We start from the raw sequence: 13,356 nt of genomic DNA, 5'->3' as shown, positions 1-13,356 counted from the left end.
GCTGGGAAATAGGTAAGAGGTGATGAATGCTGCTTTCCATTCAGAGAAGTTTGGGGCTTAGCTGCTGCTGCTAAGTTACTTCAGTCGTGTCTGACTCTGTGTGACCCCATAGACGGCAGCCCATCAGGCTCCCCCGTCCCTGGGATTCTCCAGGCAAGAACACTGGAGTGGGTTGCCATTTCCTTCTCCAATGTGTGAAAGTGAAAAGGGAAAGTGAAGTTGCTCAGTCATGTCTGACTCATAGCGACCCCATGGACTGCAGCCTACCAGGCTCCTCCATCCATGGGATTTTCTAGGCAAGAGTACTGGAGTGGCTTGCCATTGCCGGGCTTAGCAGAACCTTAAAATGTAGTGAAATCTCTAGTGACTAAGAAAAAGAAGTAGCAAAGGAAAAGCTCCTATGGACTGAAAAAGTTATTCTCCATGACCTTGTTCCCACCTAAGCTTACTGAAATAGGCCAAGATAGAATAGATAGATACTGCATGTTGAAGTAGCAAACGAATCTGTAGCAACAATGCCATACTTTTGATTCTTGAAGTTATTAGAATGGCCCTTAAAACTACAGTCATCAGTGAAGGTATGTTTTGCCATATGTTTGAGTTTTCAACAAAAGATCTTACAATGAAGATGAGAAATCTACCATGACACTCTCAAAGTGTTTTGAATGACCTGTAAGCACCAATAAGGAACTTTTGCCTTTTTCCTACAAGTTAAGTGCATGAAATATAATAGGGCCTGATATATCACAAAAAGTGAAATTCACATTAACAACTTAACTTGGTGTCTTAGAAAAGAATTTTTCTAGGTTCTATAGAGTCCGACAGTTAATCATTACATAGTACAGAGCAAAAATTCTTAAGAAATGATTTGTAGGCAAGAATATTAACAGCATAAGATTCTTGCATGTTTCTAACTTCATGTTGACAAAACCACTTTTTGACAGGAAAAGAGAGTTTCAGCAAAAGATGACTTTTTTATTCAGTGAGACCCAGGGCAATTCACCGTAAAGGTTTTTAGAGCAGAGACGATGTTACATGTGTCTCTGAAATCCCAGCATCCAGCTCACAGTAAGCGCTCAATTAATTGATGATAGGTAAATTAATGTATCAGCAAGACATCCTGGAAGATTCCCACAAATCTGAAACTTCCTTCTCACTGTTTGATTAGAACACCTTACTTTTACTGGGTGTCAGATCTGCATCAATCTAAAGTGTTAAGACAGACATTGTCTTTGGAACTGGCAATACAAATAGTATAGTTCTACAATGAATAAATATATAACATAGAGGTGGAGAGGACAAAGGGAAGTGAAGTGAAAGTGTTAGTGGCTCAGTCATGTCCACCGCTTTGTGATCCCATGGACTGTAGCCCACCAGGCTCCTCTGTCCATGGGATTCTCTAGGCAAGAATACCGGAGTGGGTTGCCATTCCCTTCTCCAGGGGACCTTCCCAACCCAGAGATCAAACCTGGGTCTCCCACATTGCAGGCAGATTCTTCACTGTCTGAGCCACCAGGGAAGCTCTTCCTAAAAAGAAATTTCTTTCTCAGAAAGAGCTTACTGAGTCATCCAGAATATTCTGAAGGATCTAAATAAGGGCTGTTGACTAATTACTTCCATTAGAGTCCCTCCATGCAATGGCACACCACTCCAGTACTCTTGCCTGGAGAATCCCAGGGACAGGGGAGCCTGGTGGGCTTCCATCTATGGGGTCGCACAGAGTCGGACACGACTGAAGCGACTTAGCAGCAGCAGCATGAGGTCTAAATGTACTACCATACTTCCCCCTTCTCCTTAGAAAGACCAACTCTCCCAAGACCAAACTTGAAGCTCCCAGAATTAGGCTGCTGCAGGTTGAGAGGCATTTGAGAGAGACATCTTTTGCACTTTCAGGTGCTGAAAACTCGGCCTCTTTTGAAGAGTTGTCAAGTGCTCCTGGATCCTCGGAAGGTCAAAGCAGCTCATGTGTCATCAAGATTTACAGCAGGCAGTTATGCTCTGCCTGGACATGGTTCTTCCAGCTAAGGAAGAGATGTAAGGAGACCCATAGGGCTGGAGAAACCTGCTTGAGGGGGGTGTTTCTGCAGATAGTTTGAAAGGATTCTGTAGAACTGTTTTGGCGGCACATTTTATTCTTGAGACTGTCTTTCAGAGGCATATGTATATGAAACAAAACCAACCCCAGTAAGTGAAGGTGAAGTTTGTGACCCCATGGACTGTAGCCTACCAGGCTCCTCCGTCCATGGGATTTTCCAGGCAAGAATACTGGAGTGGGTTGCCATTGCCTTCTCCAGGAGATCTTCCCGACCCAGGGATTGAACCCAGGTCTCCCACATTACCATCTGAGCCAGCAAGGTAGTTCAACCCCAGTAAAAATGACATTAATTGGGAGAAGGTGCAAGGACCAGAATAGCCCCTGACTTGCTATACTCCTTACGTTTCTGATGTAAACAACAGAAAAATGCAATGATTTCATTAAGAAAACTCTTCAAGGTGTAGTTCCTTTAAAAATCAGTTCTGCTGGTAAGGAAACCAAAAAAATCCCTGTACTTCCTCAAAGGATTTTAAATATATCAGTAACCTTCTTTTTATCCCGACTCCCCACCATCCAAATTTAAACTAACCAAAGAATCTGAGTATAAAATTACTGTGCTGGGGGCAACTCCCACACAGAATAGTCACAGTGCTTTTATAGCAAAAGATAATAGGCACTTTGCTTTGTATGTTGATTTATAACCAAAATTTATACATGGTTTTTTGGGGGCTGGGGTGGGGGAAGGGCTGAAGTTAAAGATATATTTTCCTCCTGTCTCGCTAGTTTCATTGTCTTTAAAAGTGGAATGGATCAGATTGAGTTGTCAGACAAAAAGTAAAACTTTATCACATCTAGCAGTCCAAGTAATTTAATTAGCTTTATAGGCTCTATAGCTCTTCATATTACCTATTAGTTTCTCAGCTTTTCTTGTCATTTTTCAGTGGGCTTTAAAATAACACATGCAAATTCATCCACTAAATGCAGGATAATTAAAACAATATTCTGTCCTCAGTCAGGAAACATAGAATGCATTTCATCCAAATAAGCCTTGAAGAGGCTAGTCAAGTGACAGATCAAATGAAAAGGACACTTAATACACAAGTAAATCATTTGCATTACAAATAAGACACTTCAGCAGGGACTGGACTCACTGCTTGATAGTCAGGATTAAGTTCCCATATTAATGCATGCATTTGGTGTGGTTATTTCGGGTAGAAGACTTCATCCATCAATGCCCTCCGCCACTAAGTAAAGCCAACCTGTAAACTGATCACCACAGCCTGTCAACACTGGTTACTTAATTACATAAAGAAAATATATTTCAAAAACTTTTGGTAATTTGGTTAGTATTTCAACTTCGGATTCAACATCTAGCATCTTTTCCAAGGCTCTTCAAAATAATGGTTAAAAGCAATTTTTAGAATCAAAAATGAAAAAAAAAGCTAAATACCATTTTTATGCTCTGGCTCTCTGCTAACGTTTGCCAATTTGTTGCTTTTATTTGCAAAAGTGAAAAACAAAGATTTAGTAGGCACTAATGAGCAACTGAACTGAACTGAATGAAGACTAATACAAATGAGAAAAGTATTTTTAAAAGATGTTACCATTTAAAATTAAATTCAATATATTTCTGCTGTTAATTTGTTTTTCATTAGAAATTTTAGTAATTTTGAATTTCAGCTTATTTATATTATTAATAAGTAGTTTTAAGATACTGATTTTTCATAGATAGGAGAAGCTGTTTATTGGAGGAAGCATTTTTCCTAATGAAGATTATTTTCAGCTTAATTATTTTTAAAAGCTTACTATGAAATTACCTACAATAAATCTCATTAAAGAACACAGTCTGTCATTGACATTCAAAGATATTCTTTAACCAAGGTGTTTGATTTTTTTTCCCATGCAAGATTATAATAATGTCATAATTAATAAAGCTCCAAACTGATAAAAGCAAGAAATAACTGCATCTGCATATTTTAAATGTCTTTCCATGAGAAAAATATAGCAAATCGTGAAATACTGTCACAAATTCTGTTTTGAAATCTTGATCAAATTTGTTAACTATTTAAGAAAGCATTCCAAACTCCTCCCACTCCCCACAAACTGTAAATACACGGTGAAAAATTTGTGACTGAACCTAAGAAAATTAAACTTTAAGGATTCTTTGCAACTAATGATAAAATTCTAATTTGATCATTTTAGTTAATGTTCCTTCATAAATGATCATTATCAGATATTTTTTAATTGGTTATACTCTTCCTATATTTACCCTCTGGTCTTTTTACTCTAAAGGTTCTTTTCCTTAAGTCACAGTATTATATTATCTTATAGTCTCTTTAATAAATTAGATATTTTTTGAAAATAGCAAAAAAAAATCATGTTTTATTAAAAAGTACAACAGAAAGATCTAGGGATGAATCTTACCCTCCTTCTTAGTGGGTTCTGGCATGGTCACAATAAAATGTTATTCTCCAAGCAGTTTGTCCTTTCCAGTACTAGTTGACAGAAACCCCACGAGCAGTCGAGAGATGGTACGGGTCAGTGTGACAAGCAGCTGGGGAGAAGTCTGGTGCTTTTATATTCCCTGTGAATGTCAATCATGTTTGCACCACCCCTTCTTCAGCTCAAGGATGCTGGAACTCAACAGCTATGAGCACCTTCTCACATCTGTTGCCTGCACTCTGCTTTCTTGCCTACTGGAAGGAATCTTCTGTTCATCTCATGTGGCTATGAGAGTACCTCTGACTTTCTAAATTCAGCTGCAGCCTCGTGCTCCTTCTTGCTCTTCTCTTTCTGTCTGACAGAAGCATGTGTCAACTCAGAAAAGCAAAAAGTTTGCCTGATAATAAAAAATTAAATCAAATTAAAAATCATAACATGTTAATTCAACATATATCTTAATTTTCACTAAGATTATAAAGAAAAACCTCTGTATTGATGATAATGTTATGTTCCCTTTAGCTTTTTGTTGTCTGTTCTTAATTATTGGGTTTAAATTTTTTCTTATTTTTCATCAACATACTAATATTTATTTGTCAAGCCAAATCTCTATGTGGAATATTTTGTCTCATTTTCTCCTCCAAGAATAGCAAAATTTTCTATTAAGGAATATTTAGCTTTTATCTTTGTTTCAAGAAACATCCTTTCAAAAATTACAGTGCATACAAAAAAATGAAATAATGATACATGCTACAACATGCATGAAGCTTGGGAACATTATGCTTAGTGAAAGATGTCAGACACGAAAGACCATATATTGTATGATTCCATTCATATGAAATGCCCAGGATAGGCAAATCTATTGCATCAGAAACTCAATTAGTGGTTGCCTGGGGTTGAAGGGAGGTGGGATAGGAGTGACTGCTAGTAGATATGAAGTTTCTTTAGGAAATGATGAAAATGCTCTGGAATTAGGTAGTGGTAACGATCACTGTGGCTGCTGATTGCAGCCAGGAAATTAAAAGACTCTTACTCCTTGGAAGGAAAGTTATGACCAACCTAGATAGCATATTAAAAAGCAGAGACATTACTTTGCCAACCAAGGTCCGTCTAGTCAAGGCTATGGTTTTTCCCGTGGTCATGTATGGATGTGAGAGTTGGACTGTGAAGAAAGCTGATCGCCAAAGAATTGATGCTTTTGAACTGTGGTGCTGGAGAAGACTCTTGAGAGTCCCTTGGACTGCAAGGAGATCCAACCAGTCCATTCTAAAGGAGATCAATCCTGGGTGTTCACTGGAAGGACTGATGCTAAAGCTGAAACTCCAATACTTTGGCCACCTCATGCGACAAGTTGACTCAAAAGACTCTGATGCTGGGAAGGACTGGGGGAAGGAGGAGAAGGGGACGACCGAGAATGAGATGGCTGGATGGCATCACTGACTCGATGGACATAGTTTGAGTGAACTCCGGGAGTTGGTGATGCACAGGGAGGCCTGGCGTGCTGTGATTCATGGGGTCACAAAGAGTCGGACACGACTGAGCGACTGAACTGAACTGAACTGAATGGATGTACAACTTTGTGAATATATTAAAAAACACTGAATTATATATTTAAAAATATATGGGGCATGGGCAAAAAAAGTCAGACCAGTAGCCATTGTTTTGTTTCAACACGGCAAACATGTACACAAATCTAACTTAAAATATGAGTAGACTGTTAGCCATTTTCTCCCCAGATTCTCATGAAACTGATGGAGAAATATGAATTACCAACTGGTCAACCTAAGAAAAACATCTTATTGTGTTGGTCCAAAAGTTCATTCACAGTTTGTGGAAAAACCCTAATGAACATTTTGGCCAAAACAATAATTTCTTTGTCCACATCCATGGCATCTTATGGATGAGGACTAAAATTAGTTTATATGAAAAGACAACTCAGTTCAGTTCAGTTCAGTCCCTCAGTCGTGTCCAACTCTTTGAGACCCCATGAATCACAGCATGCCAGGCCTCCCTGTCCATCACCAACTCCCAGAGTTCACTCAAACTCATGTCCATCGAGTTGGTGATGCCATCCAGCCATCTCATTCTCTGTCGTCCCCTTCTCCTCCCTCCCCAAGTCCTTCCCAGCATCAGAGTCTTTTCCAGTGAGTCAACTCGTCGCATGAGGTGGCCAAAGTATTGGAATTTCAGCTTTAGCATCAGTCCGTCCAATGAATATTCAGGACTGATCTCCTTTAGGATGGACTGGTTGGATCTCCTTGCAGTCCAAGGGACTCTCAAGAGTCTTCTCCAGTACCACAGTTCAAAAGCATCAATTCTTCGGCGATCAGCTTTCTTCACAGTCCAACTCTCACATCCATGCATGACCACAGGAAAAACCATAGCCTTGACTAGACGGACCTTTGTTGGCAAAGTAATGTCTCTGCTTTTTAATATACTATCTAGGTTGGTCATAACTTTCCTTCCAAGGAGTAAGAGTCTTTTAATTTCCTGGCTGCAATCAGCATCCGAAGTGATTTTGGAGCCCAAAAAAATAAAGTCTGACACTGTTTGACCTGTGTGCTTTTACTGGTATGTGTTTTCAAGACCATTTTCAAAAGACTTTGATTGATTTGTACGGAACCAGCCACACTGTCTCACTTAATTTCCCCTGTGGCTAAGAGCGCAGCTGGTCAGACTTAGCTCTGCCAAGCTCTGCGCCAAGCTAACTTTTCATATAAGGATGGAAACTCAACTTAGAATCAATATCATCACGCTTTAGCTATTTGGTGGGGAGGAGGTGGAAAACCAGTCAAGAAGGTCAATGAACATCTTCTACAAAGAAAGCCTTTTCTCAATCACATTGTGCTACTGAGCATGTTGTTTTGCTTTCTAAAATATTCCTTTGCTCTTAGATGCTAAACAGCTAAATGTCAGCCAGAATACAGTATATTCTGTAATGCAAAGTTAGATGTATTGAAAGAAAGAAACAGTAACTGTCCCCCCCGCCAGTCTATCATTAGAGTACATATTAATAGATGAAACAAATTAAAAAACCTAGAATTTGAAGTCGGACTCATGGTTTCTATTTCAGGACCTATCATTAACCAGAAGAGTTTAAGAAAGTCAAATGGCCTTTCTGGGCCTCAGATTCCTTTTGTGTAAACTGAGGGGTCTGAAAAAATGACCTCTGAAGCCCCTTCTAGGTTTAACATTGTGATTCAATATGACTAGTCCTTAAAAAAAGAATCATTTCCCCCGCCCCCAGCTTTCCCAGCACATTGAACACCACATATGAAATGGACATAAGGGCAAAGTGTCATGTTGCAAAGAATGTTTATAGTGATGGGCAGATTTCACACATGCCACAAAAGAGGTGCCATGCCATCACTGGCTTCTGCAGTCACTTGGTTGAGTTTTTAATACACTGATCATTTTACTGAAGTGAACGTGTGCCAGGACATATTTCAATCCATGGAGAAGATATTTTATAGCCCAGGGAACTTTTTGGTAATTAAGGACTTGATTTTAAAAAGACAAAACATTATTGGAGGAATTGGAAGTATGAACAGATCTCAAGATAAATAGTTGGAGTGCATTATATGGTTAAAGTAGGATTCCAAGTTAGAAGAATTAGTGACATGTGTAATTTTCCCAGGACTGTATTTTTTTTTTTAGGACTGTTTTGTTTTAAAATATGTAACCTCTATTTCTGATGTTATATATTCAGCTAGAAGTTTTCATATTCCTTATCTCCAACCTCACTCTCAGGAAAGGGAAAATTGGTCAACAGGATTCTTCTTCTTCTTTTTTTTTTTTTTATTAAATCCTTTACTGGGTTTTTCTTTTCATATTATTTAGGATGAGATTAGGCTGAATATAACACAAAATCACAAAATAATGTCAATTGAACCAAGACAGAAGTGTTTCTCACTCACTTAAAGCAAGTCCAAAAGTAATTAGAGTCATTGCTGTGACTCCACACTGTCATCAGGAATCTAGACTCCTTCTTCCTGTTCTGTCCTGTTACCTGTTATCCCAGGTAACTTCATGATCCAAAATGGCTGCTAGTGCTCTAGTCATTACATCTACATTCCAGGCAGCAGGAAAAAAGGACTCATTTTCTAAACATCTTTGTGATTTCTTTGAAGTCCCACATAAAACATCTAATACATCCCACTGGCCATAAGTTGATTACATGGTCATATCTGACTACAGAAGAGGCTGAGTGGCATTCCCAGTGGTAATAAGCTTCTTTTATTAAAGAGAATGAGAATGAATGTTAGATGGGTCAATACCAATCTCTGCCACATCTTTCAAAATAAAAGCAGTAATGTTCCCTGCACCGACTAAAGAGTGCAGAGAAATATAAATAAATTATAAGAGTATATTGTACAGAACAGGAAATATAGCCAATATTTTATAATAATTATCAGTGGAGTATAACCTTTAAAAATTGAGTCACTGTTTTACACCTGAAATTTATGATATTGTATATCAAGTATGCCTCAATTTAAAAAATTTATTTAAAATCCTATATCCTTCATGTTAAGTTTGTGCCTAGACATTTTAGTTGCTTCAGTCATGTCCAACTTTTTGCAACTCTAAGGACTGTAGCCCACCAGCCTCCTATGGCCATGGGATTCTCCAGGCAAGAATATGGGAGTGTGTTGCCTTGCCCTCCTCCAGGGGATCATCCTGACCTAGGGATGGAACCCACGTCTCCTATGTCTCTTGTACTGGCAGGCAGGTTCTTTACCACTAGCGCCACCTAGGAAGTCCTTGCAACTGGTTGTTGTGCAACTCAGTCTTGTCCAACTCCTTGCAACTCAGTCTTGTCCAACTCTTTGCGACCCCATAACTGCAGCACACCAGGCTTCCCTATCCTTCACCATCTCCCAGAGCTTGCTCAAACTCATCTCCATTGAGTCAGTGATGACATTCAACCATCTCATCCTCTGCCGTCCCCTTCTCCTTCTGCCCTCAATCTTTCGCAGCATCAGGGTCTTTTCTGATGAGTTGGCTCTTTGTATCAGGTGGCCAAAGTATTGTAACTGGTTACTGAGAATATAAAGAAAAGCTATGAAGTTATTTTATAATTATTTTGTATCCAGACACCTGGGCTTCCCAGGTGGCCCAGTGGTAAAAGAATCCATTTGCTAAGCAGGAGACTTGGGTTCGAACCCTTGGTTGGAAAGATCCCCTAGAGAAGGAAATGGCAACCCACTCCAGTATTCTTGCCTGGAGAATCCCATGGACAGAAGAGCCTGGCAGGCTACAGTCATGGGGTCACAAAAAGCCAGACACAACTGAGCAACTGAGCACAGTACATGACAATTATATAATATGCAAAATGATAATTTTGTTTACTTTTCAATTTTTATTTATTTTCTTATTACCTTAGCTAGAAGCCCAAATATAATATTATAATAATGCAAAAGGTGAGTCTACCTCTCTTATTTTTGATTTTAATAGAAATGGATCTAGATTTTTACCTTTAATATGACATTTTCTATTTGTAGTAAATAGGCTATTATTTTTATGTAGTTCCCCTTTTTTCCTATTCACTTAACTATTAGTAATGACTATTGATTTTTATCAAATGTATTTTTGTATACATTGTTGTAATCACATATTTTTCTTCTTTAATTTGTTTATAGAATGACTTCTATATTTTGAAAAATTGCCAAATGTCATGCTGGGAAAACTAAACAGATTCATGTAAAGAATGAAATTAGAACATGCCTTAGCACCATACATAAAAATAAACTCAAAACGGATTGAAGACCTAAATGTAAGGCCTGACACTATAGTGTCTTAGAGGAAAACATAAGCAGAACATTCTTTGACATAAATAGCAGCAAAATCTTTTTTGATCTACCTCCTAGAGTAATCACTACAGACAGTAACTGGAGCCATGAAATTAAAAGATGCTTGCTCCTTGGAAGAAAGGCTATGACAAACCTAGATAGTGTATTAAAAAGCAGAGAGATTACTTTGCCAACAAAGGTCCATCTAGTCAAAGCTATGGTTTTTCCAGTAGTCATGTATGGATGTGAGAGTTGGACTGTGAAGAAAGCTGATCGCCAAAGAATTGATGCTTTTGAATTGTGGTGCTGGAGAAGACTCTTGAGAGTCCCTTGGACTGCAAGGAGATCCAACCAGTTCATCCTAATGGAGACCAGTCCTGGGTGTTAATTGGAAGGACTGATGCTAAAGCTGAAACTCCAATACTTTGGCCACCTGATGTGAAGAGCTGACTCAACTGGAAAAGACCCTGATGCTGGGAAAGACTGAAGGCAGGAGGAGAAGGGGATGAAAGAGGTTGAGATGGTTGGATGGCATCACTGACTCGATGGAAGTAAGTTTGAGCAAGCTCTGGGAGGTGGTGATGGACAGGGAGGCCTGGCGGGCTGCGGTCCATGGGGTCACAAAGAGTCAGACATGACAGCGACTGAACAACAGCAACCTAGAGTAAAGCAAATAAAAACAAAAATAAACTAATGGGGTCTAATTAAACTTACAGGCTTTTGCACAGCAAAGGAAAACATAAACAAAACGAAAAGGCAACCTTCAGAATGGAAGAAAATATTTGCCAATGAAGCAATGGATAAGGGGTTTATCTCCAAAATGTACACACAGCTCATGAAGCTCAATAACAAAAAAAAACAGCGAAGAACCCAGTCCAAAAAATGGGCAGAAGATCTAAGTAGACATTTCTCCAAAGAAGGCAAACAGATGGCCTCACTTATGTATTTTCCTTTGAAGCCAACTTAAGCCATTTTGTAAAATGGCAAATTTAAATTAAATAAATATAAGAAATGATGTTTGTACTTCAAGTTTAAACATATTTTCTTTAACTTAATTTGATAATAAAATTATCTGTCAAAAAATTTAAAAATGTAATATTAAATAAAAGATGCTCATTTATCATAAAGTAGACTACATAGCCCAGGAAATCTTGTAACAATAATTAAGGACATATATTTCAAAGTATTGTTACATGTTGTAGGCATGAATGTATCATGAATGAAAATGTTACGTATTAAATAAATGTAAAATTATTTTTACAAAAAAAGTTTTATATATATTTTGAATACTAAACATTTATCAAATAGGTGTTTTGCAAATATTTTCTCCTGTTCTGTAGTTTACCTTTTCACTTTCTTAATTATGCACAAACTTTGATGCGCCAAAGTTTTTAATTTTGATTAAGTCTGATTTTTCTCTTGATGTTCAAGCTGTTGGTGTCATGAAGATTTCACTGTTTTCTTCTAAAATTTTTATTTTTTTAACTTACATTTAGATTGTTAATGCTTTCCTTCCTTCCATTCTTTTTGTTGTTGTCGTTAATACATTTTGAGTTTATTTTTTATTAGTGTGATGTCGGGGTCTAAATTCATTCTTTTGTATGTGGATATCCTGCAAAGCAGGAGACCTGGGTTCAATACCTGGGTTGGGAAGATCCTCTGGAGAAGGAAACTCTACCCACTTCCATATTCTGGCTTGGAGAATTCCATGGACAGAGGAGCCTGGCAGGTTACAGTCCATGTGGTTACAAAAAGTCGGACACAACTGAGAGACCTTCACTTTCACTTTCACCCAGTTGTTCCAGCAGCATTTGTTAAAGAAACTAGTCATTTCTCATTGAATGGTCTTGGCACTCTAGTTGAAAATCATTTGGCCATAGATGTGAGAGTTTATTTCTAGTCTTTCAGTTCTATTCCATTGGCCTATATGTCTCTCTCTTATGTCAGTACCACCCTATTTTTATTACAATAGCTTAATAGTAAGTTTTGGAATTGGGAAGTGTGACCTCCAACTTTGTTCTTCTCTGGTAGTATTATTTTGGCTATTCAGGGTCCCTTGAAATTTCATTAAGAATCAGCTTTTCAGGACCTAAAGTGGGTGCTTTAGTTGCTAAGTCATATCCAACTCTTGCAAACCCATGGACTGTAGCCTGCCAGGCTTCTCTTTCCATGGGATTCTCCAGGCAAGAAAACTGGAGTGGGTTGTCATTTCCTTCTCCAGGGGATACTCCTGACCCAGGAATTGAACCCCGGTCTCCTGCATTGTAGGCAGATTCTTTACCAAATGAGCTACAAGGGAAACCCCAAGGATCTAAAGTTAGTGGTTGCAAAAAAAGAAAAGAAAAAAATATGTATATATACGTATAACTGAGTCACTTTGTTGTACACTTGGAATAAACACAATATTATAAATAATAATTCAATTTTTAAAAATTGAAGTTAAAAAAAATGAAAATGTATAAAGATTATCCAAAAAAATTTTTTTTCGAAGGTAGATTAGTCAACTCAGGCTGCCATAATAAAATACTACAGACTGGGTGTCGTAACAGTAAGTTATTTCTCGCAGTTCTGCCTGGTCAGATTATAGTGAGAGCTCTTATCCTGGTTTGTAGATGGCTGCTTTCTCATTATGTCCTCCAGGACACAGAGACAGAGAGCAAGCTCTCTGGTGACTCTTCTTATAACGACACCAATCTCATTGTGAGGATCACACCCTCATGACCTCATCTAAACTTAATTACATCTGGCATAAAGACAGAAATATAGATCAATGGAACAAAATAGAAAGCCCAGAGATAAACCCACGCTCCTATGGACACCTTATCTTTGACAAAGGAGGCAAGAATATAAAATGGAGAAAAGACAGTCTCTTTAACAAGTGGTGCTGGGAAAACTGGTCAGCCACTTGTAAAAGAATGAAACTAGAACACTTCCTAACACCATACACCAAAATAAACTCAAAATGGATTAAAGATCTAAATGTAAGACCAGAAACTATAAAACTCCTAGAGGAGAACGTAGGCAAAACACTCTCCGACATAAATCACAGCAGGATCCTCCAAGACCCACCTCCCAGAATATTGGAAATAAAAG

General features: G+C 38.2%; 1 protein-coding gene across 13 annotated transcripts in view; it reads right to left on the bottom strand.

Annotated features, from left to right (window-relative positions):
• The window catches only part of MYBPC1 (myosin binding protein C1), a 99,309-nt gene extending 94,672 nt beyond the window's left edge, over positions 1 to 4,637 (bottom strand). For 4 of the 13 annotated variants that reach the window (XR_016037637.1, XR_016037638.1, XM_055396323.2 and 1 more), the window contains exon 1: positions 4,460 to 4,634. Coding sequence is in view for 10 of the 13 variants with exons in the window: in XM_055396323.2 (XP_055252298.1) it covers positions 4,460 to 4,484 (25 nt within the window). In the remaining 3 variants the exon portion in view is untranslated. Of the gene's footprint in view, positions 1 to 4,459 lie in introns of all 13 variants that reach the window. The other 9 variants (XR_016037639.1, XM_055396325.2, XM_055396320.2 and 6 more) reach the window with 6 other exon arrangements.
• Between the last annotated feature and the right edge of the window lie 8,719 nt (positions 4,638 to 13,356).

Source organism: Moschus berezovskii, chromosome 6 (genome assembly GCF_049115385.1).
Source record: "Moschus berezovskii isolate FMDL1 chromosome 6, NW_MosBer_1.0, whole genome shotgun sequence".
Lineage (NCBI taxonomy): Eukaryota > Metazoa > Chordata > Mammalia > Artiodactyla > Moschidae > Moschus > Moschus berezovskii.
The sequence above is the reverse complement of the archived record's forward strand: the minus strand, read 5'-3'. Positions and strand labels throughout refer to the sequence as shown.